Source organism: Microtus pennsylvanicus, chromosome 1, assembly GCF_037038515.1.
Source record: "Microtus pennsylvanicus isolate mMicPen1 chromosome 1, mMicPen1.hap1, whole genome shotgun sequence".
NCBI lineage: Eukaryota > Metazoa > Chordata > Mammalia > Rodentia > Cricetidae > Microtus > Microtus pennsylvanicus.
Window position 1 is genome coordinate 97,347,696 of NC_134579.1, and position 14,895 is coordinate 97,362,590.

Here is a 14,895-nt window from a genome sequence, read left to right on the forward strand (position 1 = left end):
AGTATTAGGAATCATTAGCCCAGGATTTAACGACGCAGTCCTGACTAGCTTCAAACTCACAGTAATCCTTCTGCCTCAGCTTTTCAAATACTGGGATAACAAACTCCACGGCAACTTTACTTTTTTTTTATTATCACTGTAATATCTGCAAACATAAACATCACAAAGCTGACTGACGAATTTAGATGGAAGCTAAGAAACAGAAACACTGAGTCAAAAGGCTTGTGTGTTAATGTCCTCAAACACAAGCTGAGCCATCACACGGAGCCAGGACTAACTACCCCACTTTCCCACAAGCAGGATACACACTCAGTACTATTCCTTAAAAAGGCTTGGTTTTGGCCAGTGTTTTCCTAGGCCTGTCATGCAGCTGCTTCAGAGGCCAAAGCAGAAGGACCACAAAGTCAAGGTCGCCTGGGAAACTCAGACCCTGTCTAAATATGGCTCAGTAGGTAATGTGCTTGCCTAGCAGGCATGATGCCCTGGTTCCACTTCTAATATCACATAATTAGGGTGTGTGGGTACATGCTTTAATCCCAGCATTCAGGAGGTAGGGGCAGGGGGATCAAAAGTCAAAAGCTACTCTCAGCTACAAGCTGAGTTTAAGGCCAGCCTGGGTTATACCTCAAAACCTAAACCAAAAATACAAGTAAAAAGAGGGCAGGGGTACAAGGTCTTAGGTTCAAACCCCAGTATTCTAAACAAATAAACAAAGACCAAGGATCAGAAAGATGGTTCACTGGGTCAAAGTACTCACTTGCAAAAGTCAGATGACCCGAACTCCATCCCTATAACCCATGTTTAAAACCAAACAAGGCCGTATGTGGTGGCATGCTTCTGTAATCTAAGTACTCCTCTGGAGAGATGAAGGACAGAGACAGGAGTCTCCTTCAGAAGTGCTTGGGCAGACTAACTGGAGTAACGAACTCACCAGCAGAAACTGCAGCTCCTACTGCAGAAACAAAGGGGGAGGCTAGAACCCACTCCACAGTTGTCCCTTGACCTTCACACCTGCGTCAGCCTTTTGTGTACTTTCACATACATAATATAGAAATAAATTCTTTTACATTGTTTATTTTGTGAGTGCACGTTGTAGCATATGTGTGAAGATCAGAGAACTTGTGGCAGTCAGTTTTCCCCAGCACGTGGGCCCCAGGAAGACACTCAAGCTGCCAGGCTTGGCAGTAGGGCAACTCTACCTACTGAGCCATCCCGACAGCCCAAATAAATAAAACGTAAAAAATTCAGTGTGAAAAACAAAACAAAGCTAATTCTCATGTCCTACCTCCAAGTAACTTGATTAACAATTTCTACACAACCTTGTAGATGTTTGAATACAGAAGTTTCCCCACAACATCCCCAAATGGCAGGCCTCAACTCTGTCTTGGGCTAATAGTATTACCTAGGACACTGTTTACTGTGTCCTAAGGGGGTTTTATTATTTATTTTGGGCAGGGCGCGGGGGTGGGGAAGCTGCTTTGTAAATAGGCTCCTTTTACTTAGCAGGATTCATTCATATTGTGGCCCATGTCTGTGTCCTCCCCCTTTTTGGCTGAGGGACCTCCTATCTTTCCACCTCATCTGGTATACCTAGTCTCCCACATTGGCACATGTGGGTTGCTTCCCTCTGGAGCTCTCATGGAGAATGTTGCTAGGATACTCTCCAGCTTTGCTGGGGACACAGCTTCATTCCTGTTTAGTGTCTACCTTGGCCAGGTAGGTGGTAAGCGCCATGCTGACATCCAGAGAAACCGCGACTTTACAAGTATCCTGGCACTGGCTGTCTCCCCGTAGGGCAGTATTATACCTGCCATGTTTGTTTCTCAGCATCTAAATTCCTTCCCAGACTCGATTATTTGCCACTTGATTTATGGGCAGGCTAGAGGTCAGTGGTCCTGCATCTCTCTTTAGAAGCATGTTAGCACAGGTAAGCAGGGAGGAAGGGTCTGAGTAATCACTTACAAGTCGAGAGTTGAAAGTGTTGCCCTGGAGGCCCAGAGAGCTTGGGACTGTCTATAAATCTTTAGGGATAACTACAGCATGACGGTGGATAAAAAGGCAGAAAAAGACAACTTAAGTGGTCATGCTTGCTCTTGTGTAGGGTGACAAGGGCCCTTAGAGACTTTAAGAGACAATGGACTCTTCATTAGGAGAATTATGGACATCTACAAAGCCAGACACCATGGGAACGATCAGCCATCCATATAGCTGCCAAAACCAGTGGAAAAGATGAGGTCATGTTAGGTCTAGTGAGACAAAGGACATTCCACCTGGAGGAGTTGGGGAGGGAAATAGGGTGGAAGGTTGAAGCTGGTGCAGAGGTCAATGTTCAGTTTTCGGAGAGGTCAGAGATGCTGGGGTTCTGGGATTGGGAAACCTGGCTTCTGTGAAAGTGATTTCCCTCTTCTAACATCTCATTCTTGTCTACAAGGCCTGTCTGTGTGCTACTAAGGCAGAATGACCTGCCCTTGAGAAGAGGGAAAAGCTCCCATGGTGCCAGCCAGCTTCCCATCATCTATTCCCATTCACGTTTCTATCCCAAACACCCTGGTGGAATGTAGGTAGGGCAGAACCAGATGGATGGACACAATGCTACACATTCAAAGGGAACTAACTCTACTCACTTCCAGACCAGCTTTTTTTCTTTTTTAAGAAAAAGAGAAGAAAAGAAGGAAAGAAAAAAGGCCCTGTGTCCTCCTGGCATCAAGCCCCTGTTCTGAAGACATGCTGCCCTCACCATTTGGGCACGACGGGCGAACAATTACAGCAGAAGGATGTTTCAAAGAAAAACCACCACCAATAACAAAACCCGGAACCTGCTGTCACCAAAGCCCTGCCACTGGTGGCTTGCAGGACCCTGAGGACACTTTCTTCAGTAAAAACTGATCTGAAGACAATGTAACTGCCACCTTCCTGGGTACCCTGTGATGTGGGAGTGATTTCTTATTAATAAAGAAACTGCCTAGACCCATTTGATAGGCCAACCCTTAGGTAGGTGGAGAAAACAGAACAGAATGCTGGGAGAAAGAAGCTGAATCAGAGAGTCGCCATGATTCTCCCACTCCAGACAGACGCAGGTTAAGATCTTTCCTGGTAAGCCAGCTCGTGGAGCTACATAGATTATTAGAAATGGGTTAGATCGATATGTAAGAGCTAGCCAATAAGAAACTGGAACTAATGGGCCAGGCAGTGTTTAAAAGAATACAGTTTCCGTTTAATTATTTCGGGTAAAGCTAGCTGTGGGCGGCCGGGTGCTGGGGACGCAGCCCACCGCTCCTATTACAACAACCCTGCATAGCACTCCATTTTAAAACTGGTGATTTGAGGCCTACAAAGTGGCTCGGTGGGTAAAGGTCTTTGCCACGTAAGACCTGAGTTCAACTCCCAGGGTCCTCGTAAAGGTGGAAGAAGAACAAACTCCACAAGGTTGGTTTTTGAGGTCCACCTGTGCATTGTAGCACTGGTGTCCACCCCTACACTGTACGCACCCACAGAAACCAATAACGCTAAAAAAAAAATTGGTAAAAGTGCAGATTTAGGTGCTAGGGAGATGGTTCAGTGGTTCCCAGCGCCCATGCTGGAGTTTTCACAACCACCTGTAACTCCAGCTCCAGATGATAAGACACCCTCTTCTGGATTCCAAGGGCAGTATATTTATGCTCACAAATCCACGTTCCCAACACAAACACATAATTAAAAATAAAGACAAGAGGCTGGAGAGATGGCTCAGCAGTTAAGAGCATTCACTGCTCTTGCAGAGGACTTGATTTTGGTTCTTAGCACCCACGTGAAGAGGTCACAACTGTGGCCTCCACAGGTACCAAGTATGCCCATGGTGCAGACACATACATGGAGGCAAAGCACTCATACACATAATATAAAAAATAAACCTTAAAAACATTCTTGAAAAATACGTTTAACAATTGCAAACAATTAAAAGTGGAGACTTACTTTGGTGTTGTAAAAGGAAACTAACATTAGTCTGTAAGTTGAACATAAACCCCTGTGGTAGAGGTGGTGACATTTACTACCTTTCTGTCCTTTGAACTTGATTACATTTGATTCAGGTGCTGACCTCAGTCTGTGTGGTAACTGTCAACTGTAAATGCTGTGTACATCAGCTGTGGCAAGCTGAGGTCCCCCTACACTGGCAGCAAGAAAGGATATAACATCATAGCCACTCATCCGAGCTGCTGTCTCTGAACACTGTCTCAGTTGTCTCTTGGAATGGGAACAACTGAAGCACATGCCTACCCTAAGAAGCACTGAGGGGTCAGGCACAGGGAGGAGGCAACTGGGTGGCAGGAGGGTGACAGGAGCAACCTACAGGGATGAGACTCAACAAGAAGGTGCACTGTGCCAAGTGGACAGGTCTGGCCACAGAGAACATGACTCGACACCCACAAAAACAGAGCGGCCAGTCAGGAAGGCACAAAAGATAAGCCAGTGATGGACTCGTTCTCTCTCAGTTTCAGACATGATTTCTAACAAAGTTAGCAAACCCACAGCTCTAAAAGGCAGTTTTAGGAATGTAAAGGGTATTTGTACACAGCTCTTTGGAGAAGGACAACACAGGTTCCAGGATGGTAAGCAGAGGCCAGGCACAGGGCCGGGAGGGGCATTAGCAAGGAGGGCTAGGGTAAAGGTCTGAGCAAGTGACAAGACCTGATGGCTGAAATGCAGCAAAATCACGAGGATTCGAGTTTTAAATTCTAATCCTACACTGAAGTAACTTCAGAGGGAAATGACAAAGTTCATGAAACCTAGCGCCATGCTGCTGGATACTATGACAATTCTAAATCCAGTCTGCTTCAGAATTCAGATGAAAAATGAGCTCTGAGCAGGAGCTGCTCTCACAGCTCAGAACCAGAACCATTGAGATGCCTGTAGCTACTGTCAGAGACAAGCCCTTGTTCCTAACTTATTTCCAAAACACATCCTAGAGGGCAGATCTCCTTCCAGAAGTTGAACATAGAAAGCTGGTCAGTCAGTGCAAACAGAGTATATGCAAGTATGCCTTCCAAGTCCCTACAGACAAGCTCCCCACTAGTCAAGTGTGGTATCTTTCTAGGACAGTACAGCCTCCCACACTTTCCTTAGGGAACTTCCTTGCACTTCAAGGCCAGCCTGTGTCCTGCTGACACTGCTAGACTGCCAGCGAATTGTATGGGATGACCCCGGAGTGCAAGGGGACAATCAGGGACACACTAGCCTCACGCTGCAGAGAGTCGCACCAGTGTTCAGAGCCTGGCTGCAACTCCAGAGCTGGAGGGAGCTTCCTGCTTAGCTGTGCAAAAGGACACAGGAAACTTGAGGCAGAAAGAACAGGAGGGAAAAAACCCTTCAGCCCTTTAGAATCCTGCTGCACCTCTGCCACAAAGGAACAGTTAACATAAATGCAAGCTGGGCATGGGAATGCACACCTGCAATCCCAGCATTTAAGAGGCTGAGGCAGGAGGACTGCATAAGTTCAAGGCCAGCATGGGTTACACATATTGAGACCTTGCCCCCCACTTCATACCACAAAGGGTTGGGGATGTAACTCAGTAGTAGAACATTTGGTGTCGCATATCTGAGGCCGAGTCATACGTCTCTCACGCACATGCGTGCGCGCGCATGCACGTGCACACACACACACACGATAAAGAAACAATCAAACACACTAATGACCTTCATGTATCAGTTCCACATCTGGAAAACTGTGCTCTCAACCTGGCTTATCAAATTGGAACAATCCAGCTTATATTACCGCTTGCACCTTTCCCAGAACTAGAGTGCTGTCCTCTGCCCCTAGACTGGGCAGAAGCTCAGAGGCAGAGAAGCTGTCTGGGGCAGGAAGGGAAGGTGACCAACGAGAGGCCTGGATTTAGCATCCCAGGAAATCTGAGTTCAGGAGCAGCCTTAGAATCACTGCTGTGTCCATGGCCCACCAGACACCACCACTGGGACTAGGAAGGAGCACCTGATTCCTGGGGGACAGTGTCTTCCACTTGTCACACCTCTGCCCTTGTTAGGGAATGTTGCTGCTTGGTTTTAAGAAATAAGCTTTCCTGAGAAGGCAGGAGGTCTTAAAGCCCATGGGGCCAGGGGCTGGGCTGTGGGCAAAGACCTTTTTTATGGGGTAATTTGCTAGACAGTCACAAACATGGCCTTGGGTGATGACTATGTGAGGACAAGCAAACGCTAACAGAAGACCCTACCCTGAGCACAGAAAGTATACGGAAAGACAAAGGCCACTTATCCCGGAACTGCAGGCTTAGCTGCCTCTGGGTGAAAGGATGAAGGCGCCCATGGTGTTACTCTGGAAACTCTCAGCAGTGCTGCAGAGACCTGGTCCAGCTATACATCCCTGCACATGCTCAAAAGGGAGTGGTGGACACCTGGCAGCACATCTGGATGTTTCTGGGAAGTCCTCTCCTTCTTTAAGATGAAGCTGGCCCAAAGGTGGGAAAAGATCAGCTCCTAAGAGACAGAGGGCAGAGGCTGACAGGAGGGGCCTGCATGCCACCAGGGAAAGAGGCATCCTCTGTGATCTCCAAACTGGCTCACAACTACTGGGCCCAGCAGCACCTCAGATACCAGTGCCTTCTTCAGGACTAAGAACAAATGTCCTTCATGGACCTTCCAGCTGCCTTGTCCCCCTAGCAGGGGCACTCACCATGTTCAGGGTAGTGGGGAGGAGGAGGCGAAGCAAAATCCAGCTTGTCCTTTAGGTCTGCCTCATTCTCCTCCTGCCATTTCAGCCCGACCTTCTCCCAGAGGCTGGTGGCTGTCTGCCTGCAACACAGCAAAACAGGAGCGGCAGTCAGGTCTGGGTGCCAGAAGACCCCCTTCCACGAAGGTCTTGATCACAGACACATCAGGGAAACACCTTCTGGGCTGGGGAGCAGGGTCAGGTAACAGGCATCACTTGGCAGGAGTGGCCTGACCAGCTCTGACTACATGGTGACAATACTAGCCAAGGGCCTAACCCACAGACCCAACCTAAATAAGAAAGAGGTCTTAGCAATCAAGATAGCTCATATGACACAGAACCACACAGCACACAGAACAAGGAGAGAGGGCAATTTCTTGTGGCTCCAGCTTCTACAGCAGAGAAACCACCACCCCTGTGGTAAACGGCAACTGAACAGAAGCTCTTGCTGCAAATCAGAGTGGCTCCAGAGGGGTAGGGGGCACCACTTGGCCCACACTGCCCAGCTGCTGGGTGAGGTACTTACCGGACCTCAGGCATTTCGTCGCTGAAGCTGCTGAGCAGCAGTGGGCTGAGTTTGTGGAAGAAGGAGTAGCGGTCACGAAGATTCAGCAGCCAGCCCCCCACCACCGAGGTCACGGCCTGCCGGACCTGCCACAGACAACAGAGAAGCAGCTTCACTTCAGAGTCTCCGGGAAAGGCGGTTCAGAGTCCTGCTGTGGTGGAATGTTAGTCCTGAAACAGGTGTAGGCAATGAGTTCCAGGGCTGGACCCCAGCCCTCTGACAAATGAGAGGACCACTGAACCTTGTGACACCCACTAGCTCTGTCCTCTGTGGACTCACTGTGCACCCCCACCGCAAGACAGTGTCTGCTGTCTTCTGTGCCACCATGGTACCTGGGTGTTTTTATGGGCTGCAGTGACAATAGTAGAGGCTACCTTATTTGGCATGTGACATGAATCCACGAGAAATCTTCAGGAAGCAAACTTGGGAAAGAAAGATTAGACCTCACCAGGGTTTAGGCAGAGATATAGCTGGAGAACTGCTGCTTGCTGGTCAGGGTTTCTTTCTTTCTTTTTTTTTTTAAACTTTATTTAACTTTATTTCATATGCGTTGGTATAACGATGTCCGATTCTCTGGAACTGGAGTTACAGACAGCTGCAAGCTGCTATGTGGGTGCTGGGAATCGAACCCGGGTCCTCTAGAAGAGCAGTCAGTACTCTTAACCCCTGAGCCATCTTGCCAGCCCCTGGTCAGGGTTTCTGTTTGGGATGATGAGAACTGGGGTAGTGGTGACAACTGTGACAGTGCTGTGTGTGTGGTGTGGGTGACAGAACACAGCCCCTTGCACAACTTAGCACATGCTTTACAAAATTAAAATAAGCATGCATTTAAAAGACCCACTAACCATTGTGAACGGGTAAACTGTATGCATGTCAACTATGATGCCACAGAGAGACATATAAATAAACCAAGCTATAGGGCTGTGCTGGGAGCCTGGGGCAGGACTTGGCCGGGGCATCTGCAGTGACACAGCCTACAGCAGGGGAGAGAGGGTGCCTGATGCACTTCATCACAGGGGAGGGGACACGGCCACCCGGATACAACTTGTCAGTCTACGGAGAGTTTGATGGTTGATATGAACGGCCAAGTTGGAGACAGCTTTCAGTTTCTCTGGGGGTGGGGGCTGAGGGCTGGGGGCTGGCCACTGTCCCTCCTCCCACCTACCCAGAATCCTGCGCTATCCCTTTCTGTTTTCTCTACCTGGATAGAGACTGCATGCCATCAGTCAGTCCTCTTTATAGGTGATATTACCATAAGCCCCTACAGCCTTAGATCTGAGACATGCCCGTGAGTTGGATTTTGCCTTCATAAAGCCAGTGCACCCCCTACATCTGTAGGCCTCGGCTGCTTCCAAACTCCCCAGCACAGATTACCCTGCTACTCAACCTCTACCCTGCCCTTCTTTGCACTGAAGGAGGAGCACATGAAGACACTTTCACTAACAGCACGTGGTTTCTATACTGTAGGGCAGCGACACCCCATTACCTGAGGGACGTCATCGAAGAGTCTTTGAGCAAAGTGGGAAAGAACGTCATCCACGGAACTGCCATTGCCAAACTGGATCACAGTGCCCGTGGCTTCGATGACGGCCACCCGGACCTTCCAGTGCTGGTGGGAGATGGTCTGCATCAGGGGGCCTATCAAGGACTCCGACTGCATGTGGAAGTGCTCTGCGGGACAGGGAGGCTGCTGGTTATCAGATACAGTTCTGTGGCCACCATTCCCGCTCCAGGCATCGAAGCGGACAAGTACACGTATTTCACAAGGTTGCTCCCTCCCGTCCAGACTTCCAATTTAACCATCAGCACTAGGCAGGACCTGCTATTTTTTTCCCCCAAATTCTAGCTCAGAAGAAAAAAAGAGAAGACTCTGATCAAGCAGAGCTGTTAGAATGTTGGGAATAAACTAAAGGGAAGTGAAGAGAGGCAGCCTCCTTCAATCTAGGAAGCTAGAGATCCAAGTCAGAGACACAAGAGACACTGGAATAGAGAAACACACATGCACAAAATCAGAAGGCTGAAGCAGACTAAGTTTGATGCCAGCCCGGGCTCCATGGTGAGATCTCATCTCCAATACAAAAATCATCACACGAGGGAACTAACCAACTTTAGTTAAGGTCCCGGAAATCTGGGTACCCGCGGAAGGGGATCCGACGCTTACCAGGAGTGGCCCGCGCCAGAGCGGCTGCGCACTCGCAACTTTCGCGGCGCACCGCGGCGAAGGGGTCGAGCAGCGCGCCCCGCAGCGCGCGCACCGCGTCGTCCAGGTGGGGAGCGAGCGCGGCGCCGCCAAGGTCCACGGCCAGGCGGAGCAGCTGCACGAGGGCGAGGCGCAGCTCTTCGCAGGGCTCCGGCGGCAGTCGCGCGGGCTCGGGTCGGGCCAGGCGCGCGGTGAGCGCGGGCACCAGGCGCGGTAGAGCATCGCGAGGCCGAGCGGCGCGGCGCAGGCCTAAGTCCAGCAGGTGAGCAGCGAGCGCGCGACAGCCCTCGGCCGGGTCGGTCAGAAGTCGCAGCAGGCGCGGCAGCAGCAGACGAGCCCAGGGGCCCTGGAAGGCAGCAGAATCCACGCCGGGCCGCACCGCCTCTTCCAGGGCGTGCTCCAGAGCCTCCAGCGCACGCCGCCGCCCCAGCTTACTCTCGGTCTCCAGCCCCGGCAGCAGGCGGCCTAGCGAGCGGCTCAGTTCCGCAGCCTCAGCCGCCTCGGCGAAGTCCGAAGCCGCCTCCGCTGGCGTAGCCATCTTGTGCGCGTTGCCTGTCTCCAAGGGAACCGGCGCTAGTACGATTGTGGCGGCACGCTTTACGGCAGGACTTCCGGCGGACTTGTCTGCTCGCGGCCGAGTGCGTGCTCCCGAGGCGTGATGCGGGGGGAGGGGCAGGGGGCGGGGCCAGGGGAAGTGGGCGGAAAAGGGGTTTAGGGGGATGGAGTAAGTGGCAGGAGGCGGAGAGAGGGGGCAAAGAGGAAATGTTATTGGCTGGGTGCAGGGGACGGGGCTCGAGCCTGGGGGGCGTGGCAGGGAACAGCAGGCTTGGCGAGGGCCTCGGGAGGAGGGGCGAAGGGTGAGGCGTAGCGGGTAAGGGGTAGTGTGCGGAACAAGGAGGTGATAGGCGGGACGCGGGCCTTTTGGGAAAGGGGGTAGAGTAAAGAGTGGGGAATAAGGGGTAATGGGAAGGGTAAGAGTCGGGTAGGCGGGGCGTAGGCTTTGGGGGCGTTGCAGGAGGTGGCAGGCGGAGCCCGGGGCTCTGTGGGCGGGGCGAAGGGAAAGAGGGGCTTAAGGGAAGGGGGCGGGGCAAGGGGTAGTGGTGTGGGTAAGGGGGAGGTGGGCGGAGCATGGGCCGCTGACCAGGGTCAGTAGGCGGAATGCAGGCTGGGGGAAAGAGCATGAACCCCGAGGGTGGGGTGGGGTCTGAGTAGGGTGAAGGATGAGGAATGAGGGGCTTGAGACAAGGGCTGGTAGGTGGGGCGCAGACTTTGGGGCGTAGATAATGGCGGGGGCGGGGCAAAGGGTGGGGCTGGCCTTTCTCTGAGTCTGGAACTTAACCCTAGTGGCTAAGCTTCCCCGTACCTGAATCTTCACGTTCCACTTTCCCCTTGATCCCTGGGTACCGCAAGTGAAAGCACATTTGTCCTAAGGAGGCGGAAGGTCAAGCTAAGCTTATTTTGAATGGCTTAGACGTGGGTGATCCTTACTGGGTTACTCAGGGGTTCTTGAGAAGTCAAGTGTGCATCTGCTGCTTGGATCCTCCCCAGTTTAGACGTGTAGTAGCCTCGCTGGCTGGAGGGTTTTAGGATAGGGGTGGTATTGCCAGTGTGCCCCTGCTGGGCCCTTCCTAATTCTGGCCTTGAGCCGAACTCAGTGCTGTTTGCCTTTGCCTGGCTTTCCCAGTAAGCAGAATGTGCGGTGGTTGCCCTGGGCAGCGAAGCACCTCACATCTGAGATCAGGCCTGTGACATAGGGATTGGGCTTTATAACAAATTTTGCCCGTCTTTTTGGCAAAAGTTTTGTAGAAAATTAGTGTGAACAGGTTAGCCTTAGGTGTTTTGAATGTGATGAGAAAGCTTAGGGGATCATGTAAAATGGCTGGGGATAGCAAAAGAGTTGTAAAGAGAGGGGGTTGACTGGGCAAAGGCCCTGTGTTAGGTGTTGTGGACTGAACTGTGTCCCTCTAAATTTTTATGTCAAAGTCTTAAGCCTAATCCATCAGAATGTGACTGTTTAGAGACTGCATCTTTGCAGATGTCAACGCTGAGGCATAAGAAGTGGGGAGTGTGGGATAAACATACTAGCTGTGACAGGACTTTGTGAATGTAAATTGGGCAGGCATCTAGTCCCAGACAATTCTGTATTCTGTCAACTACATTTTAAATAAATGCTGATTGGCCAGTAGCCAGGCAGGAAGTATAGACAGGACAACCAGACAGGAAGCAGAGGTGGGGCAAGGAGAACAAGAGAATTCTGGGAAGGAAGAAGCCCATTCCTCCCTAGTCCTGTCCAGACACTAAAGAACCAGGGTGTGACCTGCCCTGCTGAAAAAGGTACTAAATCATGTGGCTAACATAGATAAGAATAATGGGTTAATAAGTTATCAGAGTTAATAAGAAGCCTGAGCTAATGGGCCAATCAGTTTATAACTTATGGAGACTTCTGTGTGATTTCTTTGGGACTTGTCGGCTGTGGGAACCAGGCAGGACAGAAACCCCAACAAGCAGGCCCCTCATGTTACAGACATCAAGCCCAGGTGGAAGCAGCCTTCCCAGCCTCCTGGCAGACTCCAGCATCCAGGTCTTTGAGGGGTAGGGTCTGCCCTGGAAGCTGAAGTTTATGGTGCTTGTCTGTGGCCAGGGGAGCTCTGAGGCGAAGGAGAAACATAGAAGTGTCTTGTAGGGATGGAGATGAACCTATCAGTGAGTGGCCCCACCAGTACCAGAGAACCAAGCAGACCAGGAGAGCAAAGGAAGGACTCTGGAGACAAAGCCAGTGTTGGAACAAGAGGCCACAGAGTCAGGCCAGATTGTCCATGTCACATACATCCACACACTGGCATCAGCAGCTGCCTGCTAACGTAGAAGATTTAAATAGAACCAGGAGTCTCCAAACAGAATAGCCTAAATGTCCGACATACATTTGAAAAAGACCGCTTATCATTCCAAGAACATTCACAACGTGAATGCAAAAAGGCTGCTCACTGAAATGGCTGCCAAAATGAGCCATCTGCCAAGCACTTGTCGACAGCCATGAAAATCGCTTTCAAGAAGTAATTACAAGAAAAAGTGATTACAAACTCGTTTAAAATTGAAAAAAAAAGATTAAGTTAGCAACAAAAAAGAAATCGTAAAGCGCTAAATGGAAATCACAGAGTTTGAGAAAACAACCAGAATAACACTGTCCATCATTAGGAGGACATAGTGGTAGACTGGAGAGGGAGTGCGAGAACTTTCTTGGATCTGAAAAACAAAGAAAATAGTACAACGTGTAAACCTAAGCCAAGTTTGGCAGTGCATGTTTGAAATTGCAGTGCTGGGGAGGCTGATGTGGAAGGATGGAAGATTCTGGGATAAGATCTGGTCTAAAAATCAAATCCCTGAGCCTCAGAGGTTTGTGGGATAATTCTTATCTCATCAGCATCCCAGAACAATAAGGCAGAGTTGTGGGGCTAAAACATTTAAGGCAGTAATGACTGAAGATGTTCCCAAATCAATGAAAGACAAAAAATACACAGATGCAAGAGGCTGAGTAAGCAAGTTCCCGCGTATGATAAATCTGCCAGAAATGCATACCAAGGTATATGCATACATTATAATTAAACTTTCACATCTTTATTCTGTCAGTGTGCGTGCATGTGCATGTATGTGTAGGCTAGGCTGACCTGGAACTCAAGAAGTAAATCAGCGGGAGGCAGAGGCAGGTGGATCTCTGTGAGTTCGAGACCAGCCTGGTCTACAGAGCTAGTTCCAGGACAGGCTCCAAAACCACAGAGAAACCCTGTCTCGAAAAACCAAAAAAAAAAAAAAAAAAAAAAAAAAAAGAAGTAAATCAGGCTGGCCTTGAACTCAGAGGTCTGCCTGCCTCTACCTTCTGAGTGCTGGGATTTAAGGTGTGCACCAGTACACCTGCCCTTATCTGTGTGTGTGTTTTTTTTAAGATTTATTTATTATGTATACAGTATTCTGCCTACATATATCCTATGGGCCAGTAGAGGGCACTAGATCTTATTACACATGGTTGTGAGCCACCATGTGGTTGCTGGGAATTGAACTCAGGAACTCTGGAAGAGCCATCAGTGCTCTTAACCTCTGAACCACCCCTCCAGCCCCCCTTATCTGTGTTTTTGAAGCAGGATCTCACACTGTGGATTGCCCTTGAGTTTGAGCCAATCCCACTCAGTTTTCCAAGTGCTAGGATTACGGACATGAACCATCACACCTGGTTTTAATTAGACATTTGGCAACGAAAGAAAAAGAAAAACCTTGCCTGTCAAAAAGAAATGACATATTGCAGGTAGAGGAGAGGCAGTCTCAACCAGATCTGGCTGCTCCTCTGAGGCTACAGGAGCCAGAAGGAAGGACACAGGATTCTTCAAGCTTGTAAAGAAAACTTAACTGTGAACTCTGTCAAGCAAAATGTCATTCAGGAATGACAGAGGAATCAAGAGGTTCTCAGGAAAAAAGGCAAACCAATAGAAGATGTTGCTAACAGAACTTCCTATAAGGGGTGTTTAAAGGAAGTTCTCTAAGCACAGTGGAAGCAATCAGGAAAAAGCTGGTTTCCAGACAGCTGGGGAGCACGTTGGTGTGCCTGGTGCACGGGGAGGCCAGAGGAGGGCATTGGATCCTCTGACACTGGGTGTTTGTGAGCCATGTAGGTGCTCATGTTTCCAGAGAACCCAGTTTCTCTGGAAGAACAATACTATTAAGCACGGAGCCACCTCTCTAGCCTGTTACTACTTTCTAGGAGCAGAGAAGCCCTTTGCTTTCACAATGTGAAAGCTTAGCTGGGTGGGGTCATCCCCTGAGTGCATCTTTCCCTTTGTTCTTGTGCGGTTCAGCCCTCTGACAGTGCCTTGTCTGTAACAGTAAGCTTCATAATGGTCTCTTCCCATCCCAAACCATGCATTATGTATTTCTACCCCACTCAGCTTTATTGTAGACCTGCATAGATGTTACTAATAATAAAGACACCACAGATTCAGTGTTGTGCTCTCTTGAAATGTCCTCTGCCAAAGAAATTGGTTCGTTTTAAATTTATCCTTGAACTGGGCCTTTGCAGTCTGCTGGACTCTCAGCCCTGTTTTCTTCCAGGTTCCTACTATATCTGCCCAAACAATGCCACTAACTGGGGACCAACCATTCCAGTATCAGAACCTATGGGGCACATTTTCCCCCATTTAAATCACTGCAAGAGGCAAACATGTCTGTACACATACTTGAAAATGCCCATACACAGACTGTTCTCATTGCTGTGACCAAATGCTTGACAGGAGCAGCTTAAGGGGAAAGGGATCTATTTTGGCTCAAGGTTTCAGAGGTTTGGTCTATATGTGTTTGGACCACTATGGCAGCAAGGATTTGTGATAGAGGAAATTGCTCACCTTTTGTTGATCAGAAAGCAGAGGCAGGAGAAAGAAGGAAGGGTCCAAG

At 49.7% G+C, this 14,895-nt stretch overlaps 2 protein-coding genes across 3 annotated transcripts in view; one reads left to right on the forward strand and one right to left on the reverse strand.

The window, feature by feature from the left end:
• Dnaaf5 (dynein axonemal assembly factor 5) overlaps positions 1 to 10,084 on the reverse strand; it is a 37,836-nt gene extending 27,752 nt beyond the window's left edge. The window contains exons 1-4 of one of the 2 annotated variants that reach the window (XM_075974909.1): positions 9,421 to 10,084; positions 8,746 to 8,930; positions 7,221 to 7,345; positions 6,659 to 6,777 (exon numbers count right to left, since the gene is read on the reverse strand). In XM_075974909.1, the coding sequence (XP_075831024.1) occupies positions 6,659 to 6,777; positions 7,221 to 7,345; positions 8,746 to 8,930; positions 9,421 to 9,997 (1,006 nt within the window). In that variant the 5' untranslated portion in view covers positions 9,998 to 10,084. The remainder of the gene's footprint in view (positions 1 to 6,658; positions 6,778 to 7,220; positions 7,346 to 8,745; positions 8,931 to 9,420) is intronic. The other variant, XM_075974901.1, reaches the window with a different exon arrangement.
• Positions 9,697 to 14,895, forward strand: part of Prkar1b (protein kinase cAMP-dependent type I regulatory subunit beta) — a 138,066-nt gene continuing 132,867 nt past the window's right edge. The window contains exon 1 of the mRNA XM_075974945.1: positions 9,697 to 9,721. The gene's annotated coding sequence lies outside the window, so the exon portion shown is untranslated. The remainder of the gene's footprint in view (positions 9,722 to 14,895) is intronic.